General features: G+C 28.0%; 1 protein-coding gene across 3 annotated transcripts; it reads right to left on the bottom strand.

The window, feature by feature from the left end:
• Nucleotides 1-411: 411 nt before the first annotated feature.
• Nucleotides 412-20,936, bottom strand: LOC107437336 (uncharacterized). 3 transcript variants are annotated; one of them, XM_016049294.3, is made up of 12 exons: nt 20,566-20,936; nt 18,812-18,909; nt 17,234-17,349; nt 14,689-14,741; nt 14,182-14,245; nt 12,510-12,589; nt 10,828-10,884; nt 10,662-10,743; nt 10,461-10,585; nt 8,807-8,867; nt 6,957-7,055; nt 412-4,019 (listed from the first exon to the last, which is right to left on the bottom strand). In XM_016049294.3, the coding sequence occupies exons 2-12, from the start codon at nt 18,838-18,840 to the stop codon at nt 3,718-3,720; spliced, it is 1,068 nt and encodes a 355-aa protein (XP_015904780.1). In that variant the 5' UTR covers nt 18,841-18,909; nt 20,566-20,936; the 3' UTR covers nt 412-3,717. The 3 variants fall into 3 exon arrangements, with proteins under 3 accessions (XP_015904780.1, XP_015904781.1, XP_071040322.1); XM_016049295.3 differs by having other exon boundaries at nt 20,791-20,876; XM_071184221.1 differs by lacking the exon at nt 6,957-7,055 and having other exon boundaries at nt 1,613-4,019; nt 20,566-20,828.
• Nucleotides 20,937-22,029: the final 1,093 nt, after the last annotated feature.

The following is a 22,029-nucleotide window of genomic DNA, read 5'->3' as shown; positions in this document are numbered from 1 at the left end:
AAATTCATTGCAAACACACAAAAGCAAGAATTTTTTTCTCAGCCGTCTTCAAAAAAAGTTTATGCACCCCTACTTTAAATTATCATTAATCTTTCATAAAAGCAACTTCTTTAACCCTTTATATATTGAGGGTACTTCAAAGTATCATTTTCATATTTAAAAAAAAATAAAAATGAGATAGCAAAAATATTTTTCTCAAACATTTATATGAATAACGAAGACATCACCATTTTATAATAGCAACTCAAAACTTCATAATTGGATACTTTTAGAAAATTGTTGTTGATAATAGTCAATAACTGTTTAGCTCAATGGCAAAGAAGATACCATTTCTGTGTGGCACAGTGAAAAAAATAAATCAGCAGATGAAGTGTTGGAACACAACTATGTAGCAAAATAAGCACTAGTGGATAGATATAAAAAATTTTATTTTCAGTTAGTAGCTAGTGGCCGGTAGACTAATAACTTAGTAGCCATTTTACCCATATTGATAGGCCCTTTTCATTTTACAAACACGACACTTTTTGCAAACTTTTTTTTTATTGGATTTTTAAAAAAAAATTCATATTAGAAATAATCTATGGCTATAAAACATTAATTCAACAATAAAAATAACAAATATGTGACAAAATTTAGTTAAACATAATGACTTTAAAGAATTTTATTTGAAAATATTTTGGGGGGTTGGTAAAATACTTTTAATACACACATTACAACTTTGAAATATATGAATTGTTAAAGAATTCCCCTTCCACATGAATCTTTCCACCACAAATTAATGGATTATAAAAAATCAAAATTTGAATAGGAGACATTGCATATCTTAATGAAAATTATGTTTTCCAGAGTCTCTTTCTGCTGTACTTTTATCATTAAACAATTTTCAAAAGAAAAAAAAAAAGACAGAAAGAAAGAAAAGAAAAATGATGTGGGAAAGTGACCGATTGCCAATTTAATTTAAGTTGCCTCTTTTTCTCATCGACTTGCAACGTGGCGGGTGATTATTTTCAGGCCTACTTAGGTATAAAACTTGTTTGCTATTTTCAATATTCTCCTTCATGGTTATTATCCAGATCACTGGGAATTATACTGCGATTTAAATTTACATTAATATTCACATGGAAAAGTTGAAATCTCTAAAATATTAAACTGTCTTGGGGAAGAAAAAAATCAAAATTCGCTGACTTGCAAAATTTAATGAACACCTCCATAATTATCAGGACAAATGGCACTCTTGGAGTATCTCTCTTTCATACTATTTATTTTTCTACATTTAATTTAAACAAAAATGTTCCGCAATGTTAAGCAAGCTCAAATAACATTAACTGCAACTTCTATCTCACATTTCGAGACTTTACAGCTCAATAAATAATTTTTATTTTATGGAACATATGCTTTCACTAATAATACACAAATTTACAATTCACCTAAAAAAAATTTACTTCAGAGACATTTGTACAATTTTTATAGGATATTGTAATATGTATTAAAGTTTCCATATCTTGAAGTGGAAAACAATATTTCAAGAAAAACAAATGAACTAGGTTACAAAAGACAGAAATTGAAAGATTATCCCAAATTTTAAAAACTTTGCGTATAGAGAGGTAAAGAATTCAAAGCAAATATGAAAATTTTATTTTTATTATCAAAAAGCTACTTATACAGCACTAACAATCCTCTATACCAGTGGTAGTCAACCTGAAATCTTACACCCTCTAGTGGCTTAATCAAGCTTCCAGCTTACACTGCAGGAGGTAAGAAAAAATAATTTAGAAATTGCAAATGAGGTAGGCAAGTAAAAAAAGTTTAAACTTGTGAAGTCAATTGTGAAAATCTTATCACAGAAATAATAAAAACACAATTAAATGGGACACAAAAAGATCTATAATCATGTTTAAAAAATTACAGTAGGATCCACTTATAACAATCCTGCTCTCAGTTATATTCCAGATATAATGAGGAATTGTTTTTTAAATGTCATAAATGTATTAATGTGTAATATTGTATAGATAAATGTGTAGCCTTTTAGTGGGCTATTTTTTCACTTTTGGAAGCATGAAATATCAAAATTGAAATGAAATTTAAAAGAAAACAAATTTAAAAGAAAAGAGAAACGCAAGTGAAGTACGAAACCTGATAAAAACACTGACACATACTAGTGCTGAAGAGCAATCACAAAATATGGATGATACAATTAATCCATTAAGTTAAAGACAAAAATTAAATGAAAAAAAAAATCGTAAAGCTAAACAATAAACAAATATATTTCAATTCTCAGTAAAGGTAAATTCAAAGTAATTTAGGGAAATTATTTCTTATGCTCAAAGTTTTTGTACTATTATTAAATTCTGAATAAGTAAACAACCAGATTTAATGAATATTTAATTATGAATTGTTATTCACAGTCCTTGTTAAATAGGGTTTAAATGTAGTATGTTGGATAATTTCACTACCAAAAAATTGGGCAAGGTAAAAAAATAATTGACTACCACTGCTCTAAACTTTATTTTCGCTAGCAACATTCAGCAAATAATTATAACAAAACAATGACAGAATTAGATTTCCTACTAGCCTTCAACTGAGAAGCACTGTAAGAATAATAAATATTCAATATGATGCAATTTTAAAATATACAATAAAGGTAGTTACATTCCACAAAACTTATAAGATAACACTATAAGATCTGTTATTAAATCACAGATGAAAATAATAACCTTGTCAAAACCTAAAGTTGAACTCAAACTAGTTATTTACAACAAGCCCCAGCAATAAAAATATGGGATTGCAAATTAAAGCAAGGTAAACAAACCATTAGAAATTAAATTAAGTACAGTGCTGTTTGTTTCTAAACAAAATGTCCCATATCAAGGCCTGAAAAATAAAATATAAACCTTACCAGAAATCTATTTTAAGTAAAACAATTTTTTTTTTACATAATTCTTAGAACTAACTTCTTTACCTCTATGCTGTTCATTACATGTATCCAAATTTAACACCTTTGCTTAAAAAAGCTTCAAATATTGTCATTCATTACTTTCTAAGAATATAACCTAAAATATACATTTCCAAAACAAATAGTGTAGGAAGAATTCTAAGATTTTATAGTGGCGTCCAAAAACTAAAATCTCAATAATTTATTTAAAATTTTTCTTATTGAAATTCTCCAGAAAACAGCAAGTTTTTGACTGAAAATCTAATGGTAGCAGCAACTGGAAAATGCCAGCTAAGCACACATTTTTTAGTTCTTAAAATTATTACAAATGTTTGGTTTAATTTTCAATATTATTTTAAGTAACATAAAATAGGATGCAGAAGTGGATCAAAATAATTTAGCCGTAAATGACTAGCTTCTCCAATGGCATTTCTGTTTTGATCTATAAATTATAAGAGTGGACCAGATTTACAATATGACACACATAAATCATAGCATAGAGGTTAACAAGATATTTCTTCAGTATACCTACAAGTAAATTACAATCATTTCTCATCTCTTCCTGTCAGTGGTACATATACATGGAAACAGCAAATAGTTTGATATAATTCACGTTATATACTTGAAAATAATTACTTTCAGAATGTTATACTTTCTGTACAAACATAATTAGTCGACTTAGATTTTTCTTTTTTGCTTCTCTTTAGGAAATATACTTCTCACCCAGGAATCACAAATGAAAAATATAAAATAAAACCCAGAAGACAAAGGGTTTTATTTATCTTTTAATTTTCAATGTGTGTAGCACCCATTGCTCCAGACAGCTCATCTTCGTAGTTGTTGCCATCGCTGCTGGTGATATGATCTGTGGAAGTTGTACTCTGTGCGTTGGAAGTCTCATCGTAATGAGGTGGTGATGGTGAAGGGTAGGGAGGGCATGAGGGTAAAATTGAAATATTTGCAACAGCTCTCTGTCTCTGAATCACAGGGTGATGTTGGCTATTAATGCGGTTATCAGTGGCTTCATCGTAGGGTCGTCCAGTAGCTGGATTGTAGTAACCAGGCGTATATGGCGGCGGAGGATCCTCTGATGGAAAACAATTTTATAAATAATTTAAATACTGTAGAGTATCGATTATCCGAGTCAATGTGGACCATGCCTAACTCAGATAACCGGAAAACTCAGTAAAAGGGAAGACTATTAAAAAAGGAAAGAAAAAGAATAGGTATAAATATAATATATTTAATAAATGCGATTCATATTAAAAAGCTTACTTAAAAACAACTAAGGAGCATACTTTACAAGATTTAAAGAGCTTTTACTTAAAAAAGTCCTTAATCGTTTTTTGTTTTAAGTTACTTTGGCACTTTTCTGCAGCAATGTTTCACCACTTTTTTAGGGATAACAGGAAGGCGGGTGTCGCCTCTTCTGGCTGTTCTATATATTCAATAGCACTTACAATAGCTTTTAGTCCATCTGTAGGTGAGATTTTTATATGTTGATTTACATTGTCACTGTCTTCATCCTCCTCAGTAGATTCATTTTCATTATTGGCGATATGAACGATCATTTCATTGGATCAAGTTGTTGCATTTCGTTTTCCTAACTGTTTTGAAGTTAAAATTCAGATTTTTTCTCCATGGAAGTTTTAAGAATAAAAAATGAACTAGAACAAAAAATCCTCGAAATATTTGATAGCTCGGTTAAAGCGAATAATCATGAATCTACAGCATTAAAAAACAATACACCTCATATTTAAAATATGGAAAGTATAATTCATAACACATGTAATCAGGGGTCGGAAATACTACATTATTTTTGTAGTTACCGATTACTTTGTAACAAATGTAATTAACTACAACTATTTCTTTTTAAATGTAGTGACTACAAGCTACTTTGGAATTGTAGTAACAACTTCACTACTTTAAGGAGACGAATTTTGCTATTGAACTTAATTTACACCTATGCTAAAAATGGTTTTGAAAAAGAAACACAGGTTAACTTTAAATATAAAGGAATAATTAAGGAACATTTATTTATATTTAAATGAACTAGTTCATTACTCCCAAACATATTTTTTGAATTTGTACATTCAATCTTTAACTGCTTATGCCTCTCTTAACAGAGAATATTGAATTTTAGAAATGCAAAATTATCAAATACTTTAAATTTTTTAATTGTTAAATGCTCTTTTATTTCTTTTGAGAAATTAAGTACATCGAAAATACGCTCCCTTCCTTTGAAATAATATCACTGTTTCACAAGTGTACATTCGCATGTGAAAATGTGATGAAAGTGATTAATTATTTTTCTTAATGGCTAGTTTAAATATTAGTTAGATATGTTATTAAATGTGAAATGCATGTCACTGCTCAGCTGAAAGCACAGGGTCATTTTCATTGCATCCATTGACGGACCCATGAAGATTTGTATCCATCAAATTTGAAAAATTAGTTGCGTTAGAACCGTGTTTCTTTCCTAAACTAACATTAAAAGTAGCCGCCGGGAACTGTTACATACAACTGCTTTTTTTTTTTTTATCCCACTACTCACTACATTAATTTTTTTAAAGAAGTAGCACACTACAAACTACTAAAAAAGTAGTAACTTCAGTAATTTCACACTTGTATTGCGCTACTTCTGACCAGTGATGTAACTCAAGGAACTATGACAAAAACTGTGCTCTTCAAATGGCTATGGAGCTAGCTAGAATTTACCTTTTTTCAATTCAAAAAGAAAACTCATGAGTTAATCCTTTAAGCACAGAAAATTAGGACAAAATTGTACTGAAATTTCTTCTTACATTAGTATTTTTCTATTGAATAGCGTAGAGTACATAATAAAACTAATGTATGAACAATATATTAGGTTGAGTAAAAAGTTGTAGCTTTTTTTTGCAACAGATGGCACTAGTGCAGTTTCTGAAATACTTGAAGCATGCACAATAATATGAATGTCAGTTTAAACTTCATTGTAAAGAAAAAATTGAATTATTTCTTTAAGTTTTGGAGATTTGATAGCATATTGAACATGGAAGATCAAAGTGTTCATTTTCGCCACATTTTACTTCTGTAAAAGAAAAAACGCACACCAAACTTATGAAACATTGTGTAAAGATTACGGTGACCAGTTATGGAAAAGCCAAAACAGCTTTAAGAAATTCTGGGCTTGTGATTTTGACAACAAATATCTCAACTAAGGAGGTAGGAAACAGAACATAAAATTAGTATTATCAATATTCTCTATAAATTTTTTTTAATAGGAATGTTAAATAACACTCAGATTTTATTTTTGGACTTTTCAGTTGATCTTTACTGTGTCATTTTTGGAATTTTTCAGATGTTTATCTTTTAATTTTTGTTATTTTGGAACAAAGATATAATTGAAAGTTAGAAATATTATGCAACAAATTTTCTCACACATCCCTGTTTTAAAAACCACTAGCGTTATTTATTCTAGCGATAACTCTCGAACAAAGAATTTTGCCTTAAGGGGATAAAATAATTTCAAACACATAACTTTATTACAGACATAAGTTTATTTTAAATTAGAATTCAGAATTTTAAACTTTTGAACTAATGACACACATTTAAAATATAACATTTATACAAAATAATGGCAAAAGTCTTTAACCTCCTTCTTATGAAATTTTCTTCATAGTGGATTTTTTAACTTGAACCAGTAAATTTTGCTATAGAAAGACTAGAATGTAAAATTGTTTTAGTCTCAATATGTTACCTCACTACTTTAAAAAATTCTTGAAAAAAAGAATCGATTTTGATAAACATTTGCATGGGAAGTTTTCAATTTTAGGAAGTTTTAATTACAAAAGCCAGTAAACCAGTTGAAAATAGCCAAATTAAGTATTAGCACAGGCAGAGCTAGAAATATTTTTAAGCAAGAAAGTATATAGATTTTGTGACAGGTTGGTTTAACTGAAACACTTGTTCAGTTTGTTTTTTTCACCATACAAAAACACTTAAAACAAATAAAGCTCTATGCATAAGAGAAATAAAACAATACCTATGATTGAGCTTGCCGGTACCAAACGGTAATTGTGACGCTTGTAAGTATGAACCCTGTCTCTTGCTTTTGCAACAGCTTGTTTACAAGCACCAGACCCTTAAAACAACAAACATTTAAAAATTCAAAAGTATAAATTATCTAAAAGCATAAAATAGGGCAATGAGAATATGCCTAGTTTTCAGTGGGTCTGCTCCAGAAAAGAAGAAAATTTCCTTTGAAAAAACATATTTTAAATAACATTCACCTTTTTGAATTAAAAAATATATATATTAATTTAAATGATTAATACTTTTTCCCTTGATATTTTGTATATATAATTATATACCTGAACATATAAAGATACTTGCAATAAATGCACATAATAAATACAAAAATTAGCCAAAAAGAGAAACCAGATACACTTACAACAGCATTCACAAAGCTCCTGGTTATTTTTATGCACATTAATTTACTTACGAGTGTTTTGAAAAGACATAATCAAAACTTCTTTAATCAATGGATCTCTGGCTAATAGGAATTTTAGAATTTCTGCAATCTATGAAATATTAAGAGTAAAGCTTATTACCCTGTATTCACAGAATAACGTGTAGATGAATTTTAAAATTTTTATAAAGAATTAAGCATTAGATCTCTCATACCTGCTAGGAAACAAAATAAATTTAACTTTTTTTAAGCAATTAAAAATTAAGGTTTTGTGATTGAAATAATAATAATGCTTCCTTTAAAACACTGCTTAACTTAATTGATTTGTATATGGAACAAATGATGGATGTTTTAAATATTTTCAGCCAACCAAAGGAAATACCTCTATGTCATATAGATACTCCTCTATATAAAGCAAAAAATTGATTTTGAAAGTTTTGGCAAACCCTAAATTAATATTTTTTACTGGATAATCTAAAACAAAATTTAGCTTGTATAACCTAGAATCTGTACCGCATGAAAACAGAAACATTAAGATGATAAAAACAATATAAATAATTTCAAGACAGTAAATTTATTTTAAAAGTAGAAGCTAGGGACTTCTAATTTTTAAAAGGAAACATAAGCTTTGTCAATTATAGAGGACTAACTGTGTGCAACAGAGAAAATAAATAACAAATATCTGCAAAGGACCCTTTATCTTAAAATAAAATATTCACTGAAAGCCAAAGGATAACACAACAATAAAATTTATATAACGTTGTATAAATTGTAATTAAACAATAAATTAGCAAAAATAAAAATTATTGTCTTCAAATCACCTTTTTAATGTTTTATAAAGTTATTAAATTACTTTAGTGAGATCGAATTTTGATCTTAGTATTTTCTAAAATGCTTCATTTTCTTAATAAAATGTTTTAAAAAATGTATTATCTAATAACATTGTTTTAAAAAAACTCATTTACTTTACAAATTTTCTTACAAATGATAAACTTAACAGAAGGACAATTTACCTGTTCTCAATTTTTAGAAAATTTTCGGGTGAATTAGACAAACAAGCATCTTTTGAAAATTCCCAGTTTTACAAACTGGCTTTAGTTTAACAAAATTTTTATAACTTTAATAATAAACAAAAAAGAGAGAAAATAATCTAAAATTACTTGCTAAATCGATTTAGTGATAAAATAAGCATATAAACGATACATAAATAGAAAACGGTTTAAATAAGTTATAAGATCTGTGAACAAACTAAATTTTTATAAATGCCAGTAAATTCTATAAATAATACAATAAACACATTAAGAAAAATAATAATTTAAAGAAGGAAATTTACAATTGTTTTTCAGCAAAAAGAGAACATTTAAAAAGGAAAATTGTTTCAATTATTAAAAATTTTGCTTTTGTGCAACACTAGTAAAAATTACCTGTATATTTCAGCTCATTCATATCTCGACTGTGAACATCAGGTAAATAGTGAGATACTTCCTAGAAGACAAAATATTTAAAATTAGATTTTAATATAGATGACTTTAATCTTTAATTGAAAAGCTTTTCTTCCATTATGATAAATGAAGCAGGGTCCATAAGGGCTTTTCTTAAAATATTAGATATTGATACTTTTATACTAGAAGACAATAAAAATATTATAATTAATAAATGTTTGGCCAAACACAATTTAATTGAGACTAAATTGCCCTTTGCAGAGTAGGATCCATTATAGGCCCCGCAACAATATTCTATTCATAATTATTTTCTCAAAATGTTTAATAAATATTCTTTATACCGAAATGATAAAATATTTAACTAAATTCATAATATTTATTCGATAAGAATCTTTATTTATATTTTAAAAAATGTTCTTTAAACTTAAGTCTACTAATTTTAATTACTACTTTAAAAAGAAATAAAGCATACTAACTTAAATAAATAATTTCAATGCATGAACTATAATAATTTACACATAAATAAAAGGTACTTTAACCCCTTAATTGCCGCGGGCATATATATACGTCTCGGCCAGACGATGCGTTAACTGCCGCAGGCGTATATATATACGCTTTCCCAAAGTACGATGCTTTGCATTGCGCTGCTATAAATAGAACTACACCCCCTACTTCAGAATGCAGTAAAATGGCCTTGAAAGTGTTTGCTTTGCGAATGTATTACTAATTTCAGAGGAGGGGGATTGGGAAAAGGAAGTTATGGAAAAGTGATATCGTATTAATCGCTTGTGTGTATTTATTTGAGTAAGGTCGGTTTATTCTTTTTTCGCTTCTGTTTCCCGTATGTATTTGGTGCTTTTTATTCTTTCCACCAACGCCTTCAAATAAAAATGCATCGCGAAAATGTGCTGTTTGTTCAAGGAAAAAAATTTCGTCGTGAATCCCGCTATCAATGCGATGAATGTGATGTTGGTTTATGTGTCCAACCATGTTTCAGTATTTATCATACAACAGCTAAGTTTTAACATCTTTTATATTGTATTTTTATTATTTAATTTAAATTTTATATTTTCTTTCTTTTCTTTTTCTTGTCTTGAAAACTTAAACTGTTTTTAAATTGCAAAGCGTGCATCATTTTCCTAACCAAAACACCGTGTAAGAAAGTGCACTTGAGCAAAAAACAGTGGCACTGGGGAGTGAATCATGTTCATTTTACTCAGCAGTTAAGGGGTTAAATCAAGATAGTTTATCTAGATTTTTCATAAGTTCTTTCTCATGTTCAAATGCAAATAAGTGCTCAGTTTTTTTTTCTTTTAATGAAGTTATATTTAGTACAAACTAAAAGTATCCCTTCAAATCTAGTATACTTTAAATTATTTAAATATAATCAACTTTGACACTACCTTGCACAATTATCCAATCAAGAAATCAAGAATTTTTAAAAATTTATGCCTGACAAAATAATGCCTCAAAATGTAAGCACCATAAATAACATTTAAAAAAAGTTAAAACTAGAAAATGTATTTTCTTAGGAAAATAAATAAAAAATCCAAATGTATGGAAATATTCGTGTCAAGGCAGTTAACAGACTCATTTTTAAAATTTGGTACAGTTAAGAAAAAAAAATATTGCTTACTCTTTGCGCTTCAAATATGATTGCACATTTATTAGCAAGCTCCACATAAGCTTCTGAAAGTTTGAGAAGACCATCTTTGAGCCTTACAACCTTGATGGCTTCTGTTTTGTGAGCTAATTCAACAACTAGAAACAAAAAAATTTAAGATGAAAGAAGTTTATAACTTCAGAAATTAAGTACAGAAAAATAACAAAAACATACCTTCAAGTTGTGCTAGATACTTAGCTCTTTCTGCTTGTGACAACTTTATTTCAAGATTATTAATTTCCTCCTCCGTAGCTTTCTAATGTAATAATAAATAAAATTAATTGGTTTTAATAAAATAAAAAATAAAAACAATTGTAGAAAAAAAATATATCTTACTTACTTTAGCTGCTCTCTTTAGCTCTTTGCGTATTCTTTGCTCGTTTTGCTCACAACTAACCTGTAAGAAATTTTCAGTTTTGTAGAATTTCACTTGTAACAGTAATACAAACATTTTTAAGTATATATATTATTAATAAATAACTTACAATAAAAAAAAACAATAGAATAAAAAATTATTAATCAGTAAAATAATTTTTAAATGCAAGGTTGCAACTAAAAAAAAAATTTCCCGGACTATTCCAGATATATTTTTTAAAAAATTTCACTCTAATATCGTGGCATATACTGATAGTAAGGAGGTCGAAATATACTGTAAACCAAAAAATATAAATTTTTGTAATTTATACATTACATTTTATATCAATAAAATAAAACACCATAATACAGAGAAAAAATGCCAATAAAGGCAATAGAAATACATCATATAAAGGAAAAAAATTATTTTAAAAAATAATAGCATTTTGTCTCATTCAGCCAACACAGATATCAATAATGTTTGTTTTAATTCTGCAATTTGGAAATCAAGCAGAAATTTCAGATTCCAGGGTTGGCAGGTTTTTGACATGTGACAGTTTTTGACAGTTTAAACCATGGTTTAAACCGTCACGTCAAAAACCTTACTGNTTCGTTTAGTTTCGTATTAATTCAATTTTGTATCCTTGCTTAATTTAATTTTATACATTGCACCTACATGATTCTACCAAAATAAACAAGAGTGAAATTTTTAAAGGAAAAAAAAGTTTATTTCAAGTCTTTATGCAAATAAAATTCTATTTTTCTGCACATATTTATAAATATTAAAGAAATAAAATTGTAAAAAATAATCTCACTTTATTAATAAATCATAAAGTTATTTAAATGAATAAATATTAACTTGCTATTAATATTAAAATTTAATAGCATCTCTTTTATATACGGTTACTCTGCATTACAGATACTAGTTCATAAAAAAAATCCTTCTAAAAATAAAATATGCAAAATATGACAACTGGATAGGATTGTCCTATTAGTGATGAATATTTTTTTCTTATATTACATATAAAATATTAAAAATTAAAGCAATTTGTTAAAAAAAGGAGCAAATAAAAAAAAAGTTTTACCCTTTATTATGAAGAAAAAATTAAAATATAAACTCTAAAGATGAAACTCTAAAGAAAATTAAAATATAAACTCTAAAAAAAAAAATGTATAAGAAATATATGTCTTTACAAAACAAGAGTATATGTATTCTGAACATTTTTATTCATATATAAAACTAATGTTAAAATTAATAGAAATTAAACTGTAAAATTATAAAGAGTAAATCAGACAAGTACAGAATATTAGAACATGTTTATAAGAAAAAACGCCATTTATTTTTCTCTCTATTATAAAATAACACCATCATTTTTAAAGAACATGATAAAAACATTTTGTTATTTAAATAAAATATGACTGTGAGTGGGGATTTTGTTACTAATTCAGATATTCGGAACACTATGAAACTGGGGGGAGGGGATTCCATTTTAAAAATTAGATTTTTCGTCAACCTAAATCCATGAATTTCCATATTTTAAAAAAAATAATAAAAATCATGACAAATTTTGTTCAAAACCGAAATTCATGACTTTCCAGGCGCGCAGATACCCTGCATTTACACAATCTACCCACAAATTACAAATAAGTTATTGAACAAATACTTACCAATTGATTTTGAGCAATATCCAACTGTCTTTCCCCTTCCAGAATCAATTCAAAATGACTTTTGAAAGTTTTCAGGTGTTCTAAAAGAAATAAAAATGTTAGATATAGTTATCAAGATTCTAAATATTATAAAGACGGCACCAATTCCAGCTTGGATCTAGTGTAGCCACTGGTAAAAATATGCTTTTAACAGTCAGGGTAAAAATCACATTTTACAAACAATTTAAATAAACTACTTGTATCGATATTTTCATTAAAATGTTGATAACATTATGTAGATAAATGCTTCCTATATACACTTTTCCTTACTCAAATTTCAGGTATTTTTTCAATTATTTAAAAAGTGTTTTTGCACATAACATTTTTGGATTTCTATTTTCAACTTATTTGGTTTTTTTACCTAACTCAGCACTGTGCTGATGTTTACCAAACTCATCACTCACACACAATAATCAAAATAGAGTTCTATAAAAATTAACCATTTTAAGAAAATCCCGTTGTTTTCAAACTAAAAATCAACGAAAGGGTTGAAACTAGTTACAAAAGTTAATTAAGGCATGCAGAAAGATTTTTATTCTATCAACGTTTGCTGGCATCAAGGATGAGTTTTTTCCACATTTATCAATTTAATAAAGAAAATCCCCCTTCAGAAAGAAAGTTTGCGTTTTCTGACTTCACAAGAAAAAAAAATAGTTTCTATGCTTTTTTTTATATTATATTTATGCAAGCATGATTTAAAAATCACACATCGCTATTAGTGTTTAAATGATTTAAAATCGCACATCGCATACTGTATTTATGCGACTTATGATTGTATATAGTGGTTCGTATTTGGATGATCTATCAGGGATGAGGTTTTTCCACTTTCATCAATTTAATATAAAAAAATCCCTCTTTCAAAGATAGTCTTGTCTCTTCTGAATTCATAAGAAAAAAAATTCGTTTTTATTCTTTTTTCTACTTATGCAAACTTGATTTCAAATCACAGAAGTCGATTCCTGTTTAAATGATTTAAAATCGCACATTGCAAACCGTATTTATGTGACTTAAGATCGCGCAGCGTGTTTCGTATTTGGATTATTTAAAAGTCAGTATTATGATTTGTGTTCAAGTGATACAAAAATTTACCTCAAAATTTGTATTAATGCAATTCTAAAATCAAACATTGAGATTCATATTCACATGATTTTAAAACCAAACATAGAGATTCATATTCACACGATTTTAAACTGTAACATTAAGATTCGTATTTATGTAATTTGGAAATCAAACACAGATTTGCATTCACCCAGCTTTAAAGCAATAAAAAGCACTTAATAAACAATCAAGTAGAGTGTAATAACATAAAAAATTATTAAAATTTTTTTTTTAAATATTAATCTAAGTTTTTGAGATCAATTGTTAGCAATTATAGTACCATTAATCTAAATACTTCACCAATGAAAGTTCATGAATTCCTAAAGCACTCTTATTCTTCATTTTTCTGGTTACGTATATGTTATGCATGCGTTACGTATTTGTTCATAAATATGCCTTTGTGTAATACATATTTTATCAAGTGATGTGCCAATTTCATCAGTAATAATTATAATGTAGTCCAATTAAGTTGAAAACATAAGCATTTATGTAAATAGTAATTGCAATAAAAGTATACAAATATTATTGATCATACCTATGAAGTCTTTCTGAACATCAGTCCACATACTATTCAATTCTCCAAGTTGGCTCATTATATCCTGAAGGAAAAAAAAAATTGTTTTTTTCATTGCAAGGAATTGAATAAGATTGAAAAATAAGATCATAAATTTATATAAATCAAGAAATTTCAGAATGAAAAGATTCAATAAATAGAAAGAATGCAAGCTAGAAGTACATTAAATTTTTATACTAACACCCTATGTGTCAAAGTTCTTATATTAAAAGAAAATAAAAGTAGAAGAAATAAAAACATGCGAGCATTAACCAATTAGATTAGAAAAGTATGTGAAAACAGTTAAAATAGATATATCATAAATTTTCAATAACTTTACTTTAATTAGTACATAACTTTTTATTAGTACAATATTAATTAAGTATTACCTTCTCATAACATAAGAAAATAATTTATAAGCTAATGGACATTAATTTACAAAATTAATATCATTTAAAGAAACAACAATAGGAAAGATAACAATCAAACCTGAATTGCTCTATTTTCATCACATGTAGCCCACTTTACCATATCTTGTGAAGCTGTAAAAAAAAAAATTATAAATAAATCATAAAACAATAAACTTAAAAAAGTATGTAACGACACAAAGAAGCAGTTTATTTTTAAAATTAAAGCTTGGGTCTGTATAAGTTCATATTTCCAAATTTGGATCACATATATCTCTAATTTGGAGCATATAATAATAGGAGAAAGGACAGCAACAAATGTATTTTATCAAAGAATTATTTGTTTATTATAGCATATAATAACATGAAAAACTTGACAAATCTGGTGGATCTAGTTATTAGTCTTTAAAATCTAGTTAAGTCTTACAAGGTAGCCACTCTCCATGTAAAGCTAAATTTTCTAAAATTTCCTAAATAAAATAAACATTTTGAAAACTCCTATGATTCAAGTTAATATAAATTTAATAACTACTTAAAAATTCATATACATATTTGTTTCATTGTTGCCAACTTGGATAGTAAAAAATTCAGCAGATTTTACAAATATAAATTTCATGATAACTTTTGCACAATATAGTAAATATTTCACATATAGGGAATTTTAGGAATTTTTATTATCATAGTACAAAAATTTTAGTACCCGAATAACTATAAATGGTCTGCCATATTTTTAATTTATGCTTGAGTTTGAAATGTTTTTATTACGTAAGCTCATAATTTTTAATAATAATGGAAAAGTAATTTATAATTAATAGTTAAAAAATGTTTTAATTAGTTTAAAAAGCAAGCTTTGAATGAAAATAAACTGAAAATTTTAGAAATTTTTTTTAGGAATCTTACTCAATTTTAGGGAATTTTCCAAAATGTATAAACATTAGAAGAATTATTATTGAACCAGTAGAGCATGAGAAACTGGCAAAATTCAGTCTACCAGTAAATCCAGTACAGTTGACAGTTCGGTTATATGTTATATGTATTCAGGATTTAGAACAGACAGGGGGAAAAAATATCTTGAAATTATTAATTTTTCAAACTGAAGTTGTTAATTGTTTCAAACCTAAAAATTTCCATTTTGAACAAAAGCATTTTTTTATTATTTCTATGAGGGTTGTAAATTAAATAGTGGCAACTTAACCTTGAAACTCACAGAAGGGCGGACATGCGCAAATAGGATATGGAAGCGGTGACGTGACGCTGCTGTCGATGTGTAGAGTGCAAAAAACAGTCGATCTGCTTAGAAGGGTAGTTGTTGTGTGGCGTTAAGGTGAGGATTTTCTTTTCCATCGCTCTAAAGCATGTTTTCAAAAGGTGATCAACGGTCGTGACTTGAAATCGAGGTTGTATGTGGCAAAAATGCAACAGAATTCTATCGAGGATTAGTGGAAGCCTGTGGCGCAAATGCATTACTGGATAGGACAGTAGCACGATGGGTTCAAGCATCTCATCTTTTTTCGACATTAAGCCTTTAGAAAACATGCTTTAGAGCGATGGAAACGAAAGTCTTCACCTTAACGCCACACAACAACTACCCTTCTAAGCAGATTGACTGTTTTTTGAACTCTACACATCGACAACAGCGTCACCTCACCGCTCCCATATCCTATTTGCGCATGTCTGCCCTTCTGTGAGTTTCAAGGTTAAGTTGCCACTATTTAATTTACAACCCTTGTATTTAAAATTCTCATAATTAATTTTATGAGAAGCTTTAGATAGGTAGAAATAGAATTAGAAGAATACTTTTTCACCAAAGTCTAAAGATATAGTAAAACTAAAATTTTTAATTAGAATTATTTATGAATTAAATACGAATAATGTATTAAAATCGATAACAAGAAAAAATATAAGTGCCTAATGATGGAGTGAAATGCTTTATAATGAGTAAATATAGTGATGCATATGATAAATATTGCTAATTATTGATAGTTCAAAAAATTTTAGAATTGAGGGTAAATTTCACTGAGAATGCGAGGTTTTGCAGTACAGTATTTTATAATTTCTAGAGAATTTCAGATTATCTCTGCTCTCAGAGAGAGCAGCCATTATGAGCCAGAAAATTTATGCTTATTTGACTTGATACCCATGAAAACGTGCTGAGTGAACCATACAATGAAATCTTGTTAATCATGAACATGTAATTGAGTTTTAAACTTTAATGATAGCACAATTTAAATATTTATTATCGTATCTTAAATTTCAGTTAAAGAATTTTTTTAAAAAATAAAGCCATTTATTAAATAAATAGCCAATAATATATAACTAGTTTAGAATATCCTTAGTATTTTGGGCAAAGATTTAAATGTTCAACACTGAATTTGCACTGAAAAGTAGGGTAGAAACAGTAAAACAACAATTATGATTCTCTGATACCTTTCTCATAATCAGGAAAAAAACTAATTTTTCTGAGTTGACAAACTGGAGGTTTTATTTAGAGTTTTTTAAAAGTTAAATAATAATAATAACAACAAAAGAGAATTGCTAAGTTTTGAACACTCTAATAAAAACTAAGAAAATATAGTATATTACAGATTTTAAAATGCATTACAAATTTTAGGAAGGCAACACCTTACCAGAATTTTGGGCAGTCATGAAGGCTTTAGTGGCATGCCTCAAGTCTTTCAATTCTGAAATCACCATGTTCAAATCTGAGTGACCAGCTCCAATTGATTTTAAACGCACTCCACTTCTGTAATTATGAATGCTTACCTATTAATTTAACTAGTTTACTCTTATAAAAAATTATTATTATTTAGTTTTTAAAATGTCATTCATGTAATGTTTTCAAGTTATGTCAATGTCATGTTATGTTTTCAAAAACATACAGTTATAGTATTGTATAAGAAATATTAACTGCATAATATGATTATTACTCAAAATGCTGCAATAATTAAAATCAATATTAACCTCAAGGTTAATACCTAAATACAAAGTATATCATATCAATTTTATTTACAATTTTATAATGAATAATTATGATTAATGCATGAACCTAATATTATAAATTTAAATTTTCAAGTATTAGTATGCTTTTAATTGGTTTTTCTCTTCTTTTTTGAACACTTGTTTTAAGGATTGGCAAAAAGGGCAACAGGATTCAGAATAAGCACAATCTATGTGGGTTTTTTCATGAAAAAAACTAATTTTCGTTAGGGATAAGTGGGTTTATTCATGAAATGATTCAGCTTTGCCCAGAGATACGAGCGTTTTTTTTTCCTAGTATATTCTATATGTATAGTACATACTGAAGCGATTAATAAAAAAAAATGCTTATAAAATAACTATTTCAATCATTTTTTTTTTTGCATTCTAAATGTATAATGAATTACAGTGGAGCATCGTTTATACGACGCCGAAGGGACCCCCGAAAAACGTCGTATAAACGNTGTATAATGAATTACTTAATAATAGAGTTACTGAAAATAATCTTTGTAAAATGTAAAGTATAATATGTTGTACCATTAGTTTTAAATTATAAATACATATTTATGAAATGAAATGTGCATGTCTTTTTGTAGCACATGGTGTGTTTATTTGTATCTTTCAATGCTTATATTCTTTATATGTCCTACAATGTATAAAAAATTAACAACTTTGTTATACTTTGTCCTTTTGAAATAAATAAAAATTTTAAATATTTGTATTCTAAGCATTCCAAGTATATAATTTAAAATCTTACTGAACATGAAGGAATATATTTTTTTTCAATTGTATACTTTTTTATCTTGTATTTGATTATATTAAATTAGTTTACATTAAAATAATATAATTTATATGAAAAGTTAGATAATTTTTTAAATTTTTTTTTAAAGAAATAAAAGAAATTATGAATTTTGTAAAAAGTTTGTAAACAAATTTATATAATTTATAGAAAGTTAAAGTTATCAAACAATAAGTTGATAATTTTTATAGAACAATTCTGATAGATAATTGCAAGAAAATTAAGTGGAAATGTTAAAAAACCCACTAAGTAAATATAAAGATTGGCTTTTTCAAGTGAACTCAATCTGTAAAAACATGTTGCATGTTTCTCGGCTTAGTCCACCTTGACTAAACCCACTTGTTTCATAAAGACAGCACCAATATCCTTAGCCATACTATTAAATTCTATACAACACAATTAAAAATAAATTAACTGTGGTAAGTGTCACCTGCGTAAAACCTTGCTTGCTCGATCCATGGAATACTGTTGCAGCTGCAGATAAATAACTATAATCTTATCTCCTAAGTGAAGATAATCCAAAGAAAACTGAAGGAGAAAAAAAGCTATAATTAAACAGAATTTTTCTAAAAAAATATAAGTACGGTTTAAAATTCATATGTAAGTTACACATATAAATATATTAGTTTGAGCATGAAAAAAGTGTTAACAGATGAGTTAGTTGTTCAATAGATAAATTTTGCCAGGAAACTTGTTTTTAAAATGACTTTAACATGAAGTTTGAATTTTTAAGTACCTAAATAATGTTTTTGATTTACTGTTGATTTTTGATTCACATAACACTTCCTGAATCTTAGCTAACTGTAAATACTCAATTCAAACAAGATGATCTTGTAAAATATCTAAAAAGAATTTTTTTTTTTACACTTTAAAATGCATTAAAACGTACCTTTATACTGCCTTTAAAAGGATACTATGTCATAATTCGGGAATTAACACAATCAAATACAATAATAGCTGGTAGATAGACTGCTACTATTGATCTGCTATTTTAAAGTTTTCAGTTAACTATTGGCGCAAACTATACACGGATTTCATTGCCCTAGTAGCTTCTCTCGAGAATTCTGTGATCACCATGGATTTATTTAAAAATAAATCTTAACAGAAAATATTCTAAAATTGCAACCAAGATTAGATTGTTTGCTCTGAAAATTATATTCTTTTTACTTTTTAACTATTTTTTTATTATTTAATAAATATGACAAGAGGCCACAAATTTTCGATTGATTGAATTATGTCAAATAAAGCTTTTTGATAAAACTTAGTAAAAAAGATCATTTTTGTAGTCTAGGGAGAGTTTGAAAAGCAAATGAAAATGGAAATGCCGATCTCCCATTTATATTTCATGGAAAATAAAAAAAAATCTAATCCACTTCACTAAAAAAAAAACAAATATATAGCATTTGTTTATAAGCATTCTCATATTATAAAGAAATGTGCAATTTTAACTAATAATAAAGAAATAAAAATATTTGAGTTGTGAACAAATGATAATTAACTGATCTTAATAAAGATATAAAGCAAGATATAATGACCAAAGCAGTGATGTTTATCTCATACAACAATCAAAATCCCTGCATAATAACTTATTTTAGGAACAGGCATATTTAAGTCCAAGTTCTGCAATGCTGTAAATTACTGATTCATTATATAAGCAATTATACAAATTTGACATTGATTAACTTAAAGGAAAGCAATTTTAGCTTTCTAAATAAAATAATAAAAACTTTGGCACAGAAGAAAGTGGAAATAATTCAACTAGTTACGGTTATTTTAATGTTATATGCATGGAAAATTCGTAAATTTTAAAAGTCTTGTTTCAGAACATTTGATAGAATTCTGCACTCTGAATTAACAACAAAGAAAAAAAAAAACAGCAATATTTCATTTTAGTTTCAATGAAAAATGGATTGTTGGCTTTGAGATTTGACATCCTATATTTTTATTAAAAACTATATATTACGCCTGAGAACTATTTAAATATTACTCGGAACAGAACATTTATAAGTCTGATATATAACAAAGGTTACGAATATAGTACTTTTGGAAAACATGTACATAAGGATAGTTCTAAATTCGAAATGAAGTCAGTAAAATAGCGTTTCCATAACTCAAAAATCTATCAATACAAAAAATTCAATAATTAAGCATTTTACATAAGAAAACATAAGATGAAAAACTAACGTAAGTTGATTTATAAACTTAAAGATGTATTCGATAAACAAAACTTTCGAATAGGCACAAGTTCATAAATAAAAGTTTTCTTCTTCAGTATAGAATATAATTAGCAACTAAAAAGTACATATTAATAATAATTAGTATGAAGATACAAGATAAACTTCATTCACATCTTAGCCACAATAAATTATGTAAAAATACATAACAATGAAACTAATAATAAAGCCAGACCAGCCAGACAAAAATATGTCAAGAAATCAAGATAAATCTCTTCTCTTCTTTTCATCAAAGTTTTATAAAAAGAGTACTACATCCGGATCGGGTTGATCCGAATAAACTGCACCAATCACGTTCCGATTCATTCAATATTTCAGTATAGTTTGAGGACAAATTAGTGGGTCGTCCTCAAAAAATACTATGACTTGATTTCGTGATTCCTAACTTCATTCATAATTTCATAAACTTGTTTTCATGACAACGAATAAGAATATGATCAATTTATCTGTAGATCGGTACTTTCTTTACTTCAATTAGCAATGCTGTTGTTGTTGTTGTTGTTAATTTACGTCGCACTACAGCTGCAAAATGGGCTATTAGCGACAGTCTGGGAAACATCCCGGAGGATGATCCGAAGATATGCCATCACAATTTTGATCCTCTGCGGAGGGGATGGCACCCCCGCTTCGGTAGCCAACGACCTGCGCACGAAGTCGAGCACTTTACGTTAGCACAGTTTAACGAGGACCAATACCGCACACCCTCGGCCCATACGCAGACTGATCCAAGTGGTCACCCACCCGCACACTGACCGTAGACAGTGATACTTGACTTCGGTGATCTCCTGAGAACCGTGTCTTAACGATCAGTCCACTGCGGGACCAATTAACAATGCACAATGGGCAATTTGGATATGGTCTTGGAAACATCTCTGAGTATGATTCAAAGACAAACTATCACAATTTTGATCCTCTGCAGAGAGAATGGCTCCCCCGGTACGGTAAACTGAGCACCGATATCACCCACCCTCGGTCACTGAGCAGGAAGATCAAAATAATCACCACCCGCTCACTGACCACGGTCACGATACTTGACTTTGGTGTTCGGCTGGGAACTATGTCTTTACCATCAGTCCCCTGCTAGACATAATTTATTTATTAAAATTTCTTTAATTTTTGTTGTTGTTTATTTACGTCGCTCTAGAGTCTACGGTCTAGGTCTACGGTCTGGGAAACATCCTTGAGGATGATTCGAAGATACGATATCATAATTTTGATCCTCTGCGGAAGGGGGCTCCCTTACTTTGGTAGCTAATTGCTGCCTCACAGGACCAAACATGTGCTTCATGTACATGTAGATATTTCATGTTAAGCCGCGTTAATGAGGTTCAACTGTATCTGTATTATTTTCCAGACAAAATAAAGTGTCTACTGGATTTCAGAAAAATAAGAAATTATCAATGGTGGCCAAAAC

This window comes from Parasteatoda tepidariorum, chromosome 1, assembly GCF_043381705.1.
Source record: "Parasteatoda tepidariorum isolate YZ-2023 chromosome 1, CAS_Ptep_4.0, whole genome shotgun sequence".
NCBI classification, from domain to species: Eukaryota; Metazoa; Arthropoda; class Arachnida; order Araneae; family Theridiidae; genus Parasteatoda; species Parasteatoda tepidariorum.
Note: the sequence above shows the minus strand (reverse complement) of the source record. Positions and strands in the feature narration are given on the sequence as shown.